Consider the following 12922-nt stretch of genomic DNA (forward strand, 5'->3'; position numbering starts at 1 on the left):
GCACAGGGAGTAAAGGGTCTGAGAATGCAGCTTTGCAGGTCATAGTGTTGAGGATAATCATGGTGGAGATGTTGCCGTCCATCCTCACTGACTTCAGTGTTAAGTCAGAAAGTCAAGGATCCACTTGCAAGGGTCGTGCTATGTCATAGGTTCCTTGGAGATGAATTAGTTTAGAATTATGGTGCCAAAGGCAAGTTTCCTTGTATCCCACATTTCTGAGCTTCCTTTGCAAATTGTTGTTAGTTTATACATCAATTTAATTTTAATTCATTTAGTTTCAATTTAATCAATAATAACATGAAAGTTATATTAGGGAATAGGGAAGATACAATGAAAATATTTATGTGCCTAAAATCAACCTAGGAATAGTGAAGGACAAAGATTTCAAGTGAGGTGGCATATGCTATGATAGATTCAGGAGCAATGCTCTTCCTAGCTGAGGGAAATCTCCAACCAATGCCTACATCAAAATAAAGGTTCAGCCATTTAGCACAAAGATGGAAAGTAATTTCTTCACCTGGAAAGTAATGAACCTTCGGAAAGCTGGAAGATTGGTGAAACTTGGTCAGTGTATAGATTCATGACAAAGTCAGAAAGATTTTTACATATTAAAGGGACTCAAGAGACATGGTATCAGTGCAGTAAAGTAGTGCTGAAATCATCTCACTGAATAACAGAGTTGGCACAAAAGGCTGAATGCCCTATATTTTGCATGTTCTCATACTCGTTTTTTTCCCAAATAGAACAGTGTAATTAGACTGAAAGAAAATGCATTATATTGTTTACCCTTCTTCTGCCTCTGCTGTCCACGGTCAACACCAATGTGCAGCTTATCTTTTCGGTGTTCCATTTTACATGCTTCTGTTTTTTCTAGGCAATGAGAAAGAGGAAAATTACTTCATAAAATTGTTGACTATTATTAGATAGAATTTAAAACAATTTATTACAAAGTAAATTCAAGAAATTAGTGGCATTTCTTTTGGTTAAAACAATTTGGTTAAAACTACTTGATAAAGTATAAGGAAGACATGATATTTTAAAACAGAAAACCTGTTATAAAAGAATATGAGATTATACAAAGTAAATTTTAAAATGGTGATGCAGAAAGATGTATCACTACTGAATGAAGTTTCCCATAAGTCAGCAGAAATTAATAAATTATTTCAATAATTTCAAAAAAAAAGAGAAGGTCAGGGCCAATATCAAGAGTGGTTTCAATAGAAACAGCCAAGAAGGGCAGTACAAGGTGGCTTTCTGTCCATTGGGGATCTTTTCTCCTCTATGACCAGAAAGCTGAATGATGCTCAAACCTTGCCAGCAATTTGAAAGGATGAAAACAAAATTAAAACTGACTTTAATTACCTGTTGCTTAGTATAGACAAGATTTTCTGATGATATATCACAAAACATGTCAACACAGCAGTGTAGTGGTTAGCACAAAGCTTTACAGTACTGGTGACTCTGGTTTCATTTCCCACTGCTGCCTGTAAGGAATCCCGTGACTCCATGGCATTCTTCCAACTGCTTTGGTTTCCTCCCACAGTCCAAAGATGCAGTGATTGGAAGGCTAATTGGTCATTTAAAATTGCCTCACAATTAGACTAGTATTAAATTAGGAGATTGCTTGGTGGCGTGGCTCAGAACAGCCTATTCCTCGCTCAGACAAATAAACAGATCAAAAGCGGGCCTTCTGCAATCACCTTCCACTGACCTGACTCACATGGTGTTATTGCATAGGGAGTTCCAGATTTAGAACTAGTGACAATGACAGTGTGACATTATGTTTGCAAATCAGAATAACTTGTGAATGATCATGGGTTTTGTGTGTGGATAGAGCACTGAAATGCAACCAAAATGCACTTGAATATAGTGTGTAATTGCCTTAGTGGTGTGCCAATGGTGCAGAAAGTAAATATTTAGCCTTATGAATGCAATGTGAATCAAATGGGCTGCTCTGACTTTAATGATATTGAGCTTCTTAAATGTTGCCTGAGATGTAATCACCCAGGCAAGGTGAATGAATACCAAATCTGGATGAGGTGTCCTCAAGTGGTTTTGAGAGATGGTAGGGACATTGCAATTGGCTAGCAATTGCAAAGAATTCTGTCAGTGTTACACATAGCTGCCAGTTTGTGCAGAAAGAGAATATTCACCTCACTGCCACCAATCAACAAGGCTGTCCTGGTTATTCTTGAATTTAAGTGCAACTGTCTGCATAACCAGTCATGCATGTGGAAAGTGTACCATCACACTCCTGTCTTATGTCTTGTATTTTGGTGGAAACATTTTAGGGAGTCCTGCTGAAGATTCAGGATAGAAAATTAAACCCATTCTTATTAGGGATAGCTAGTGCCAGGCATAATTGTGGCATAAATCTTGTGCGCCATCTTGCTATATGCAGGTAAGGGCTTCTTCATTTTATTTAAGAGTTACAAATTGAACAATGTGGAATCTGCAGCAAAAAACTTTACTTCTAACCTTATAATGGAAGGTTTACCTTTGGTAAAGCTGCTGAAGATACTTAGACCAATGACACTGATGCAAGGAAGTCAGCAGCTAGTTCTATGGCCAAGATGAACAAATTCCAATCAAGATGATCTTTGTATGATTTAGCTCTAGCTAGTTTTCTCACAAATTCACATCAACTTCAGTTTTACATGATTTTCTTGATGCCTGATTCAGTCAAAAGTTTCTTTAATATTTTAGACAGTCACCCTCACTGGTAGAACTGTGTTCATTAAAAACTCTACTTAAGCAAGTATGTATAAAATCATAAATTCAGAAACAAAAATTTCAAATCTTGCAAATCAAGTAATTAATTCTGAAAATCACATAGATTTGGTTTTGTGGGTTAGTGTAATCAGACATTTATCAAGTAAAATAGTAGAAAAATAAAATATGTAAAACATTTGCAAAAATTACATTTTTAATTATTGACAGCAATATAACAGTAATTAATTAATTTATAATAGACAACAATTGCTTCTTTGGTTGTTTTTCCCCCATGACCCAGAATATCTTCTGAATATGTCAACACAAGAACATAAGATATAGGAGCAGAATGAGTCCATTTGGCCCATTGAACTGCTCCACCATTTCATCATGGCTGATCCATTTCCCTCTCAGCTCCAATCTCCCGTTTTCTCCCTGCGACTCTTCATGCGCTGACTTAACAAGAATCTACCAATCTCTGCCTTAAATAAACACAATTACTTCGCATCTACAGTCATCTATGACAATGAATTCATCTCTCTGGATCTCCATTCTAAATTAATGTCCCTCTATTCTGAGGCTGTGCACAAAAATATTGCACAAATCTGAACAAGAAGCAAGATCAACATATTGTTAAGAGCAGTGACCAGTGCCAGTAAAGATTTTTTTGGCAACAGAGTCATCATTTTATTCATAAAATATTCTATAACAATTAGTTTAACTCTACAGTGTTTCCCCACGGATATCCTTTGCCAAACCACCCCAAAAACTTAGTTAAAACAAGTTGTAATTTAAATTTCTTTTAAGCATTTAAAGTGGACCATGCCTTCAGCCAACTTTAGTCTGCCGCTCAAGCATCCAAACTCCAGCGTAGAGGTTAATGCAGTATAAACAGTAAGTACTGCATACAAATTCAAAGAAGTTTTGTACAAGTATAATCATCATTCTTCACTTTTAAAAACATTTCTATCAAAAGTTCTGGCACTTGTCATTTACAAATTTTATATATCCTTTGCTTTTTACTTTTGCACCACCAGCTCTATTATCATTTAGTTATTCATTCCATTTATGACATAATGTACCTATCCCTCAGTAGTGAAACTGTACCTTAACACTTGTTTATGAAAACTTGAAACCAGCTATGTTGAAATGATCTGTTAACTTCCTACAGAATTTACCAGCAAGAACTTAAAAGGTAAATTTGAAGTTACATGTGAAAATGTTTGTATTTGTATTTAGTTAATTATTTGTTTGTATTTGTATTTAGTTAATTATTTGTTTGTATTTAATTAAACAGTTTGTATTCACTAAAAGTGCTTCTTGTCATTTCTATGCTAGCTTACATTTTTGGCATCTAGCAGGTATCTACATATGGATTTCAACTCCTTTTAAAGCTTGCCTAATGATTTGATGCCCTGTTTTTACTGAAGCAGCATCAGCTGCAGTAGTGGATTTTCCATGTTATATTAGCAACTCTTAATGCCAAAATGAAGCAAAATTATGTACATTTTAATGAGAGTTCATGCCATTCAAGAGGACATTCGTTGACTGCACAATCACAGAAAATTGTAACATGGACATTGGTCCATTATGTCATGAAAATACCTACCCACCTCCAATTCCTTACCTTGGACCAACAGCCTTCTGAATTTTTCCTTCATCAGGGTGCAGATATGGGGAACATAAATGCCAGTGTTGAGCAACTGGATTGAATAATTCACAGCTGTGCTACAGATTTTATGTATTACAGTTTACACTCCATGTAATTGCCTTTTTTAGCTTTTCTTTTTAAAGTAATTGCATATTCTTATTCCAACAAATTTTTGAGCAAAGTACAAGAAACAAATCTTTATTCGTTATTTCTCTGGTGATAGATGTAAATTTCTACCTCAGTTGGAAATAGTAAAATGCATCCTTTTGTTAGAAAAAAAGGTTTATTGTAGTTCTTATTTTAACAAAATTTCCGTTTATCCTCAAAGGCCAAAACACTCATGGCCTTATTTTAATTAATCTCCTATGTAATTCTAAAAGTCTCTGATAATCATCATCCCGGATTTTCCCAAAGCTGAAGCAACCATTCTAGCTGCAGCCTTACCAGAGCTTTAGCATCACTTCTTGATTCTTCACCTCTTCATAAATTAGATGCTTGTATTTATTTTTTTCCTTTCTGCCCTCTCACTTTAAAGGTGGTCAGGATTTAATTTCCTTGGATTGAGTGCTTTGTCCAAGGGGCTAGTTAGTCATGTTGTTAGACTAAGTGAAAAACAAAGTTCAATTACATACCAAAGTCTTTCTTGCTCCCTTTTCCACCTTCTCGACTTTTTTTCAAAACAGCTTTGAACATCTCAGAAACTTTTGGAGCTCTTTTGTCTGTAGTAATAATAAGGTAAAAATTAACTGTACAAGATTGTCAATTTTATGCACTCAGGATTGTTAAATATTTTTTGAAAATAACTTTAGGAACCTTTTAATTTACAGAATGGGGGTGCAGTCACAAATGACTGGAAAGGTTAGCATTTATGATCCACCTGTAAGTAAATGCAACTCTCAAAGTGCTACTGTCATTCCACTGAATAGGATTCAGACCCTGTGATAATGACATGCTGTTTCTCAACATTATGTGAGCAGGTGCTAGTCAAGAATCCTTACTGCACTGCATTTAATAGATGATACACAAAGTGGACTAATTAATGAATGTTTGAAGTGATGGGTAGTATGTCTATCAAAAAGGCAATCTTTTGTAGGATTACACAAAACACATTCAAACATAAGTGAAGATGCCATCTCATGAGTACTAACCTTCCCACTGTCAAAACCATTTACAAGAGCCTATGTCTCAGGAAGGCAGCATGCATCAATAGAGTCCTCCACTAACTGGGCCATGACCCATTCTCAATGTTCAAAAAGTTGTAAGTTCAAAATATGTTTATTATCAAAGTACATATATGTCATCATATACAAACCTGAGACTCATTTTTCTTGTGGACATACTCATTAAATCTATAATAGAATATTAACCATAATAGAATCAATGAAAGGCCACACCAACTTGGGATTCAATCAGTGTGCAAAAACCAACAAACTGCTCAAATACAAAAAGTAAGAAATAATAATAATACATAAATAAGCAATAAATATTGAGAACATGAGATGAAGAGTCCTTTGAAAGTGAGTCCACAGTTGTGGGAACACTTCAATGATGGGGTAAGTGAAGTTGAGTGGTTATATCCTTTGTTTCAAGACCCTGACAAGCGAGGGATAATAACTGTACCTGAACCTGATGGCATGATCCCTGAGGCTCCTGTACCTTCTTCCTGACGGCAGCAGTAAGAAGAGAGCATGAGCTGGGCAGTTGGGGTCACAGATGATGGATGCTGCTTTCTTGCAACAGTATTTTGTGTAGATGTGATCAATGGTGAGGAGGGCTATACTTCTGATGGACTGGGTCTCAACCACTACTAATTGTAGGATTTTCTGTTCCAAGGGCATTGGTATTTCCATACCATACTGTGATATAGCTAATCAATATACTCTCCACCACTTATCTATAGAAATTTGTCGAAGTTTTAGATCTCATGTTGAATCTTCGCAAATTCCTAATGAAGTGGAGTCGCTGCCATGCTTTCTTTGTAACTGCACTCGTGCTGGGTCCAGGACATATCCTTTGAAATAACAGCACTGAGGAATTTGAGCAAAAGGTGAGAACTTCCCACAACCAATGGTCTCAATTTAAGAACTCATATCATGCTCTATTTATATCTGCATTTGTTATATTTGTATGTTGTTCATTAATCCTGTTTACAGTTATTGACAAATGTTTACAAATCTGTTTACAGATTTGCTAAGTGTGCCCGCAAGAAAAAGAACCTCAGGGTTTTATATAGTGACATGTATGTACTCGGAGAATAAATTTTACTTTGAAATTTGTATTTGAAATTGCTGACCCTCTCCACCTCAGATACTCTGACAAGGACTGGCTCATGGTCTTTTAGTTTTCTCCTCCTGAAGTCAATAATCAGGTCTTTTGTGTTCCGGACATTGAGTAAGAGAATGTTACTATCCACTCAACCGGGTTTTCAACCTCTCTCCTACATGTTGATTCAGCCTACAACAGTGGTGTCGTCAGCAAACTTGAATATGGCATTGGAGCTGTGCTTAGTTACACAGTCTTAAGAGTAAAGGGAGTAGAGTAGGGTTTTAAGCCCACAGCCTTTTGCTGCAACTGTGCTTATGAAAATTGTAGAGAAGATATTTTTGCCACTCCGAATTGACTGGGATCTGTAAGTAAGGAAATCAAGGATCAAGTTACAAGGAGGTATTGAGGCAAAGGACTTGAAGCTTGTTGATTAGTTTTGAGGGGATGAACGCAGTGTTGTAGTTGACAAAGGCCATTCTCAATTATGCTATCAGGCTGGTGGCACTGGAGCCAGAAGACTCACACCTGAAGTTTCAAAAGTAGTTTCTTCCCACTGTCATCATGTTCTTGAAGGGACCTGAAAACCCCAAACACTACCTCAGACTACATAGCTTTTCTCTCTCTCTCTCTCTCTCTCTCTCTCTCTCAACTTGACTAACATCATTATGTTTACTTTGTCATAAGTTATGCATAATTTTATGGTAAGTTCATGTTATGTTTGTCATGAATGTAATTTACTCTGCTGTTGATGCAACTAACAGTTTTTTCATGGCATTTATGCCCATGACAATAAACTGGAATTTGAACCTCAGCTGAACTGTTCTTGCAAATGGTGGATAAGTAATAGGGAATCAGCCTTTGCAACAGGTCAAGTCTGTACTGCTCATGTAGTCACAGTATATATGCAGCCAGATCAACTGAGGTTCTGACACTAATGTTGCTCAATTGTTGATTGCTGAAGTATTTCAGACTCCCCTATTAGTGATGGCCATTACCATGCACCTATATACAATACTGTATTTGTCAACCTGGAGTGGAGAGCTCCATTGTAAATCTGGTGGGAACACAGGATGTTGAGAATGGCAAGGGCGAGTCTCGAGGCTGGGGTGTGGGATTGGTGGCAGGGGTGTGCTGGGGTAGGGGGTAGCATGGGTGAGGGCGCACACAGCTCTGAGACACCAGGTAAGGTTATTTGATTCCAAACAACTGGTTTATGGATTATTACAGAATATCTCTCCAGTGCTGCCCACTTCCTCCCCTCTCTCAACTATGATTTCCTTCTCCCCGCCCCCTTCCCACCCTTCGTCCACAATAGACTCATATCCGAATCATGTTTATCATCACTTACATATATATAAATAAATTAGTTTTTTGCAGCAATACAATGCAATACATAAAATTACTACAGTACATTGTAGAAGTCTTAGGCACGCTAAGTGTAGATATACAAGACTTTTGCACAGTACTATACCACAAAATATTACCACTTCTCAGCACTGCATGTCATTCATATCCTGAAATATCCTGTCATCTGCAAACATTCCTGTTACTGACCAAGTGGTGAAAGAATGTTCATTGATGAAGTTTTTTGTGAAGGTTAGGATTTTCCCCTATATTCCTACTAACTTATTTTTTTATCAACTTGCATTTCTTCACATGTGCTTTTATAGAAAAGTCAGGATGTGTACTATTTTCTATGTACACAAAGTTGGCTTGGCCAAAAGGCAAATCTCTCACTGATGTATAGCGGGATCTTAAGGTGTAAGCCCATAGCTTCATGAACACGAGTAGATAGGGTAGTAAAGAAGGCATATGGTATAGTTGCCTTTATTGGAGGTATTGAGAATGAAATTGTCAAGTGAAGTTGCAGCTCTATTAAACATTTGTAGGCTACATTTGAAGTATGACAAGCAGTTTCGGTTGCTGTACTACAAGGAGGTGGAGGCTTTGACCATAACACCATTAGACATAGCAGCAGAATTAAGGCCATTCAGCTCATTGAGTCCCCTCTGCAATTCTATCACGGCTGATTCATTATACCTCTCAACCCCATTCTCCTGCCTCTCCCACTGTAAATATACACAATGACTTGTCTGTCATAGCCATCTGCTGCAATTAATTCCACAGATTCACTCCCCTCTCAAAGAAACTCCATCTCTGTTCTAAATGGGTGTTCCTCTGTTCTGAGGCTTTTCCTCTGGTCTAAGACTCCCCTTCTACAGGAATCATCCTCTCCACATCCACCTATCTTCGCTTTGTCCACAAACTTGGCCACAAGGCCCACTATTCTGTTATCCAAATTATTGACATTAACATGAAAAAGTGGTCCCAACATCAACCACTGTGGAACACCACTAGTCACCAGCAGTCAACCAGAAAAGACCCTCTTTATTTCCATTCTTTGCCTCCTGCCAGTCGGAATACCATAGGCTGTTACCGTATTAAGCAGCCTCACGAGCAGCACTTGGTCAAAGGCCTTCTGAAAATCCAAGTAACTAACATCCTCTGACTCTCCTTTATCTATCCTGCCTGTTATTTCCATGAAGAATTCAAACAGATCTGTCAGGCAAGATTTCCCTTTACTAAAACCATGTTGACTTTGGCCTATTTTATCATGTGCCTCCAAGTACCCCAAAACCTCATCCTTAATAATGGACTCCAACATCTTCCCTACTAGGCAAGCAAGCTAACTAGCCTACAATTTCCTTTCTTCTCCCTCCCTCCCTCTGAGTGTTTTTGTTGACATACCAAATCTCTTCAAGCTCCTCGTGAAATATAATCACTGTTTTCCTTCTTTATAACTGCATTGATATGTTGAGACCAGGTTAGGTCCTCAAAGATCTTGACACCCAGGAACTTAAAATGAAACTGTTCACTCTCTCCACTTCTCCACCACCATTCTACCACCCAAGACATCCCCTCTTCTCATTATTGCCATCAGAAAGGAAGTACAGAAGCTTGAAGGCAAGCACTCAACAATTCAGATACAGCTTCATTCCCTCTGCCATCTGATTTCTGTGTGGATATATTATTTCCTTTTTTTGCTCTCATCTATCTTAGCTTTATATTACACACACACACAATGCTTTGAAAAAGTATTCAGCCCCCAACCCTTCAAAATCTTTCATTGTAGTACCCATTTGATCAATTTAACTGAGAATTATTATTTGTGAATTGCATGTTCCTTTTTCTTCCACAGTAGAGCTCAAAAAAACAGGGAAGTCTTAAAGCATGAAAAATTAAAAACTCAAAAATTGAATTCAAAATACTCTGCAGATGCTGGGGTCAATGCAACATGTACAACACACTGGAGGAACTCAGCTGGTTGGGCAACACCCGTGGAAACGAACAGTCAACGTTTCAGGCTGAGACCCTTCGTCAGGACTGAGTAGTCAATGTTTCGGGCTGAGACACTTGAGCCTCAGGCCAAAACGTTGACTGCTTGTTTCCACAGATTCTGCCCAACCTGTTGAATGTCGCTCAAAAATTGAACTGTCAGCAGTTCAAAAGTATGCATCCCTCCCCCACCCTTGCTCAGTAATTAGTTGAGCCATCTCTCGCAGTTCTTACAACCAGTAGTCTTTGGATAAATCCCTATTAGCTTTGCACAATGTGAGGGAGCTAGATTTGCCCATTGTTCCATGCAAAACTCTTCAAGCTGTGCCAGCTTATTTGGGGAGCAAAAGTGGACAGCTATCTTGAGGTTGCCAGAGAGGTTCAATCAAGTTAAGGTCAGGCAGGTTAAGGCCACTCAAGGACATCAATTTTCTTCATTTGAAGTCATTCCATAGTTGTTTTTGCAGTGTACTTTGGGCCGTTGCCCTGCTGAGAGACAAGCTTCCTTTCCTGTTTTAGCTTTCTGCAGAGGCTAGCAGGCTTTTATCTAGGATCTTGCTGTGTTTAGCAGCATTCACTTCCCATCAATCCTGACCAGATTTCCAGTCTCTGCCATAGTCTTAGATAAATACCACAGGTACTGCTTAGTGTTGAGGCCAAAAAGTTCCATTTTATTCTCGTCCCAACACAAGACTTTCTTCCACGTCATTACAGTATCTTCCAAGTGGCACTTTGCAAAGTCTTTATGGATAAGGATATGTATTTTTAGTGGTACATATGGTGTAAATCTAATACTGCACATTAGCAAGGTAACACCATCCCTTCTATAAAGTATGGTGGAGAAAGGATCATACTATGGGAATGCTTTTCAGCAGCAGGGACTGGAAATCTGGTTAGGTTGATGGTAAAATGAATGCTGTGAAACACAAAGAGATCCTGGATAAAAACTTGCTAGCCTCTGCCATAAAGCTTAACTGGGGAGGAAATTCTTCTCCCAGCAAGACGACAACACAAAGCACACTACCAGATTAACCATGGAGTGCCTTCAAATAAAGGAAATTGACATCCTTGAGTAGCCCAGAGCCCTGACTTTAACTCGATTGAATCCAAGACCTCAAGATTGCTGTCCTCCACCACAACCAAACTAATCTGGCTCAGCTCGAGCAATTTTGCAAGGAGAAATGTGCAAATCCTGCTCCATCACATTGCACAGAGCTAATAGAGACTTATCCAAAAAGACTACTGGCTGTAATAGCTGCAAGAGGTGGTTCAACTAAGAATTGAGCAAAGGGGGATGAATACTTTTAAACTGCTGACATTTCAGTTTCTGATTTTTAAATTTTCTATGCTTTATAATTTCCCCCTTTTTGGGATCTATTCTGAAAAAAAGGAGCATGTGACTCAAAAATAAAAAAAAATCTCAGTTAAATTGGTCAAAATCCCTAGTTGTAATAACCATTTTTTGTGTGTGTGTGTGTGTGTGTGTGTGTATATATATATATATATATATATATATATATATCTTTACACACACACACAGAGTTGCTAGAAAAAGTTTGCGAACCCTTTGCAATTACCTGGTTTTCTGAATTAATTACTCATAAAATGTTGTCTGATCTTCATCTAAGTCACAATAATAGACAAACACAATCTGCCTAAACTGGTAACAAACAATTGTACTTCCTCTCATTAATACTGAGTATATCATTTAAACAAATCACAGTCTCGGTTTAAAAAAAAGTATGTGAACCTCTGGGGAAAGACCTTCTACAAAAGCTATTTGGAGTCAGGTGTTCCTATCAATAAGATGAAATTAGAGGTGTGGGTTGTAGAGGTGCCCTGCCCTATAAAAGACAAAGTCAGGTTACTGTAGAGCCTGCTCTCCTCAAGAATCATTTGCAGCAGGCCTTGATCAAAACAACTTTCAGAGGACCTTAGATAAAGAATTGTAGAGATGCATAAAGCTGGAAAAGGTTGCAAAAGCATTTCTAAAGACCTGCGGGTTCATCAGTCCACAATAAGAAAAATTGTCTATAAATGGAGGAAATTCGGTTCTGCTGCTACTCTCCCTAGGAGCAAATGTCCTGCAAAGATCACACCAAGAGCACAACGTGCAATGCTGAAGGAGATGACAAAGAACCCAAGGGTAACATTAAAAGACCTGCAGAAATCTCTAGAACTTGCTAAAGTCTCTGTCCACTATAAGAAAAACAGGTTAAGAATGATGTTCCTGGAAGGACAGCACAGAGGAAACCACTCCTCTCCAAAAAAGAAACACTGCTGCACATCTCAAATTTGCAAACAACCACCTGGATATTCCATGACACTTCTAGGACATTAGTCTGTGGACAGATGAGACAAAAGTTGAAATTTTTGGCAGAATTGCAAACCACTATGTTTGGAGGAAATAGGGCACTGCAAACCAGCACCAAAACCTCATCCCAATTATGAAGCATAGTGGAAGGAACATCATAGTTTGGGGCTCCTTTGCTGTCTCAGGGCCTGAACAACTTATACTCGTTGAGGGAACAATGAATTCAAAATTGTATCAAGACATTTTAAAAGAGAATGTCAGGGTAGCAGGCTGTCACCTGAAGCTTAGTAGAAGTTGGATGATGCAACAATGATGCAAAACACAAGTCAGAGTCCAGACCTTAACCCAAATGAGATGCTGTGGCATGACTGAAGAGGTCCGTTCATGCAAGGTATCCCAGAAATATTGATGAACTGAAACAGTTCTGTATGGAAGAATAGAAAAAAATTCCTCCTCACCGTTGTGCAAGTCTGATCAGCTGCTACAGGAAACATTTGGTGGAGGTTACTGCAGTTAAAGGAGGTTCTACCAGTTATTAAATGCAAGGGTTCACATACTTTTTCCAGTCTGGACTGTGAATGATTAAAAAAAAACATGTTCAATAAAGACATGAAAAGTACTGTTGTTTGTGTGTTATTGGTTTA

The 12922-nt window shown here is 38.1% G+C and overlaps 1 protein-coding gene across 2 annotated transcripts in view; it reads right to left on the minus strand.

Annotated features, from left to right (window-relative positions):
- tanc1a (tetratricopeptide repeat, ankyrin repeat and coiled-coil containing 1a) overlaps positions 1 to 12922 on the minus strand; it is a 136277-nt gene that overhangs the window by 93544 nt on the left and 29811 nt on the right. For both annotated transcript variants that reach the window (XM_059966493.1, XM_059966494.1), the window contains exons 2-3: positions 4996 to 5082; positions 787 to 870 (exon numbers count right to left, since the gene is read on the minus strand). In XM_059966493.1, coding sequence (XP_059822476.1) covers positions 787 to 870; positions 4996 to 5056 — 145 coding nt within the window. In that variant the 5' untranslated portion in view covers positions 5057 to 5082. The remainder of the gene's footprint in view (positions 1 to 786; positions 871 to 4995; positions 5083 to 12922) is intronic.

Source organism: Hypanus sabinus, chromosome 4 (assembly GCF_030144855.1).
Source record: "Hypanus sabinus isolate sHypSab1 chromosome 4, sHypSab1.hap1, whole genome shotgun sequence".
Classification (NCBI taxonomy): domain Eukaryota; kingdom Metazoa; phylum Chordata; class Chondrichthyes; order Myliobatiformes; family Dasyatidae; genus Hypanus; species Hypanus sabinus.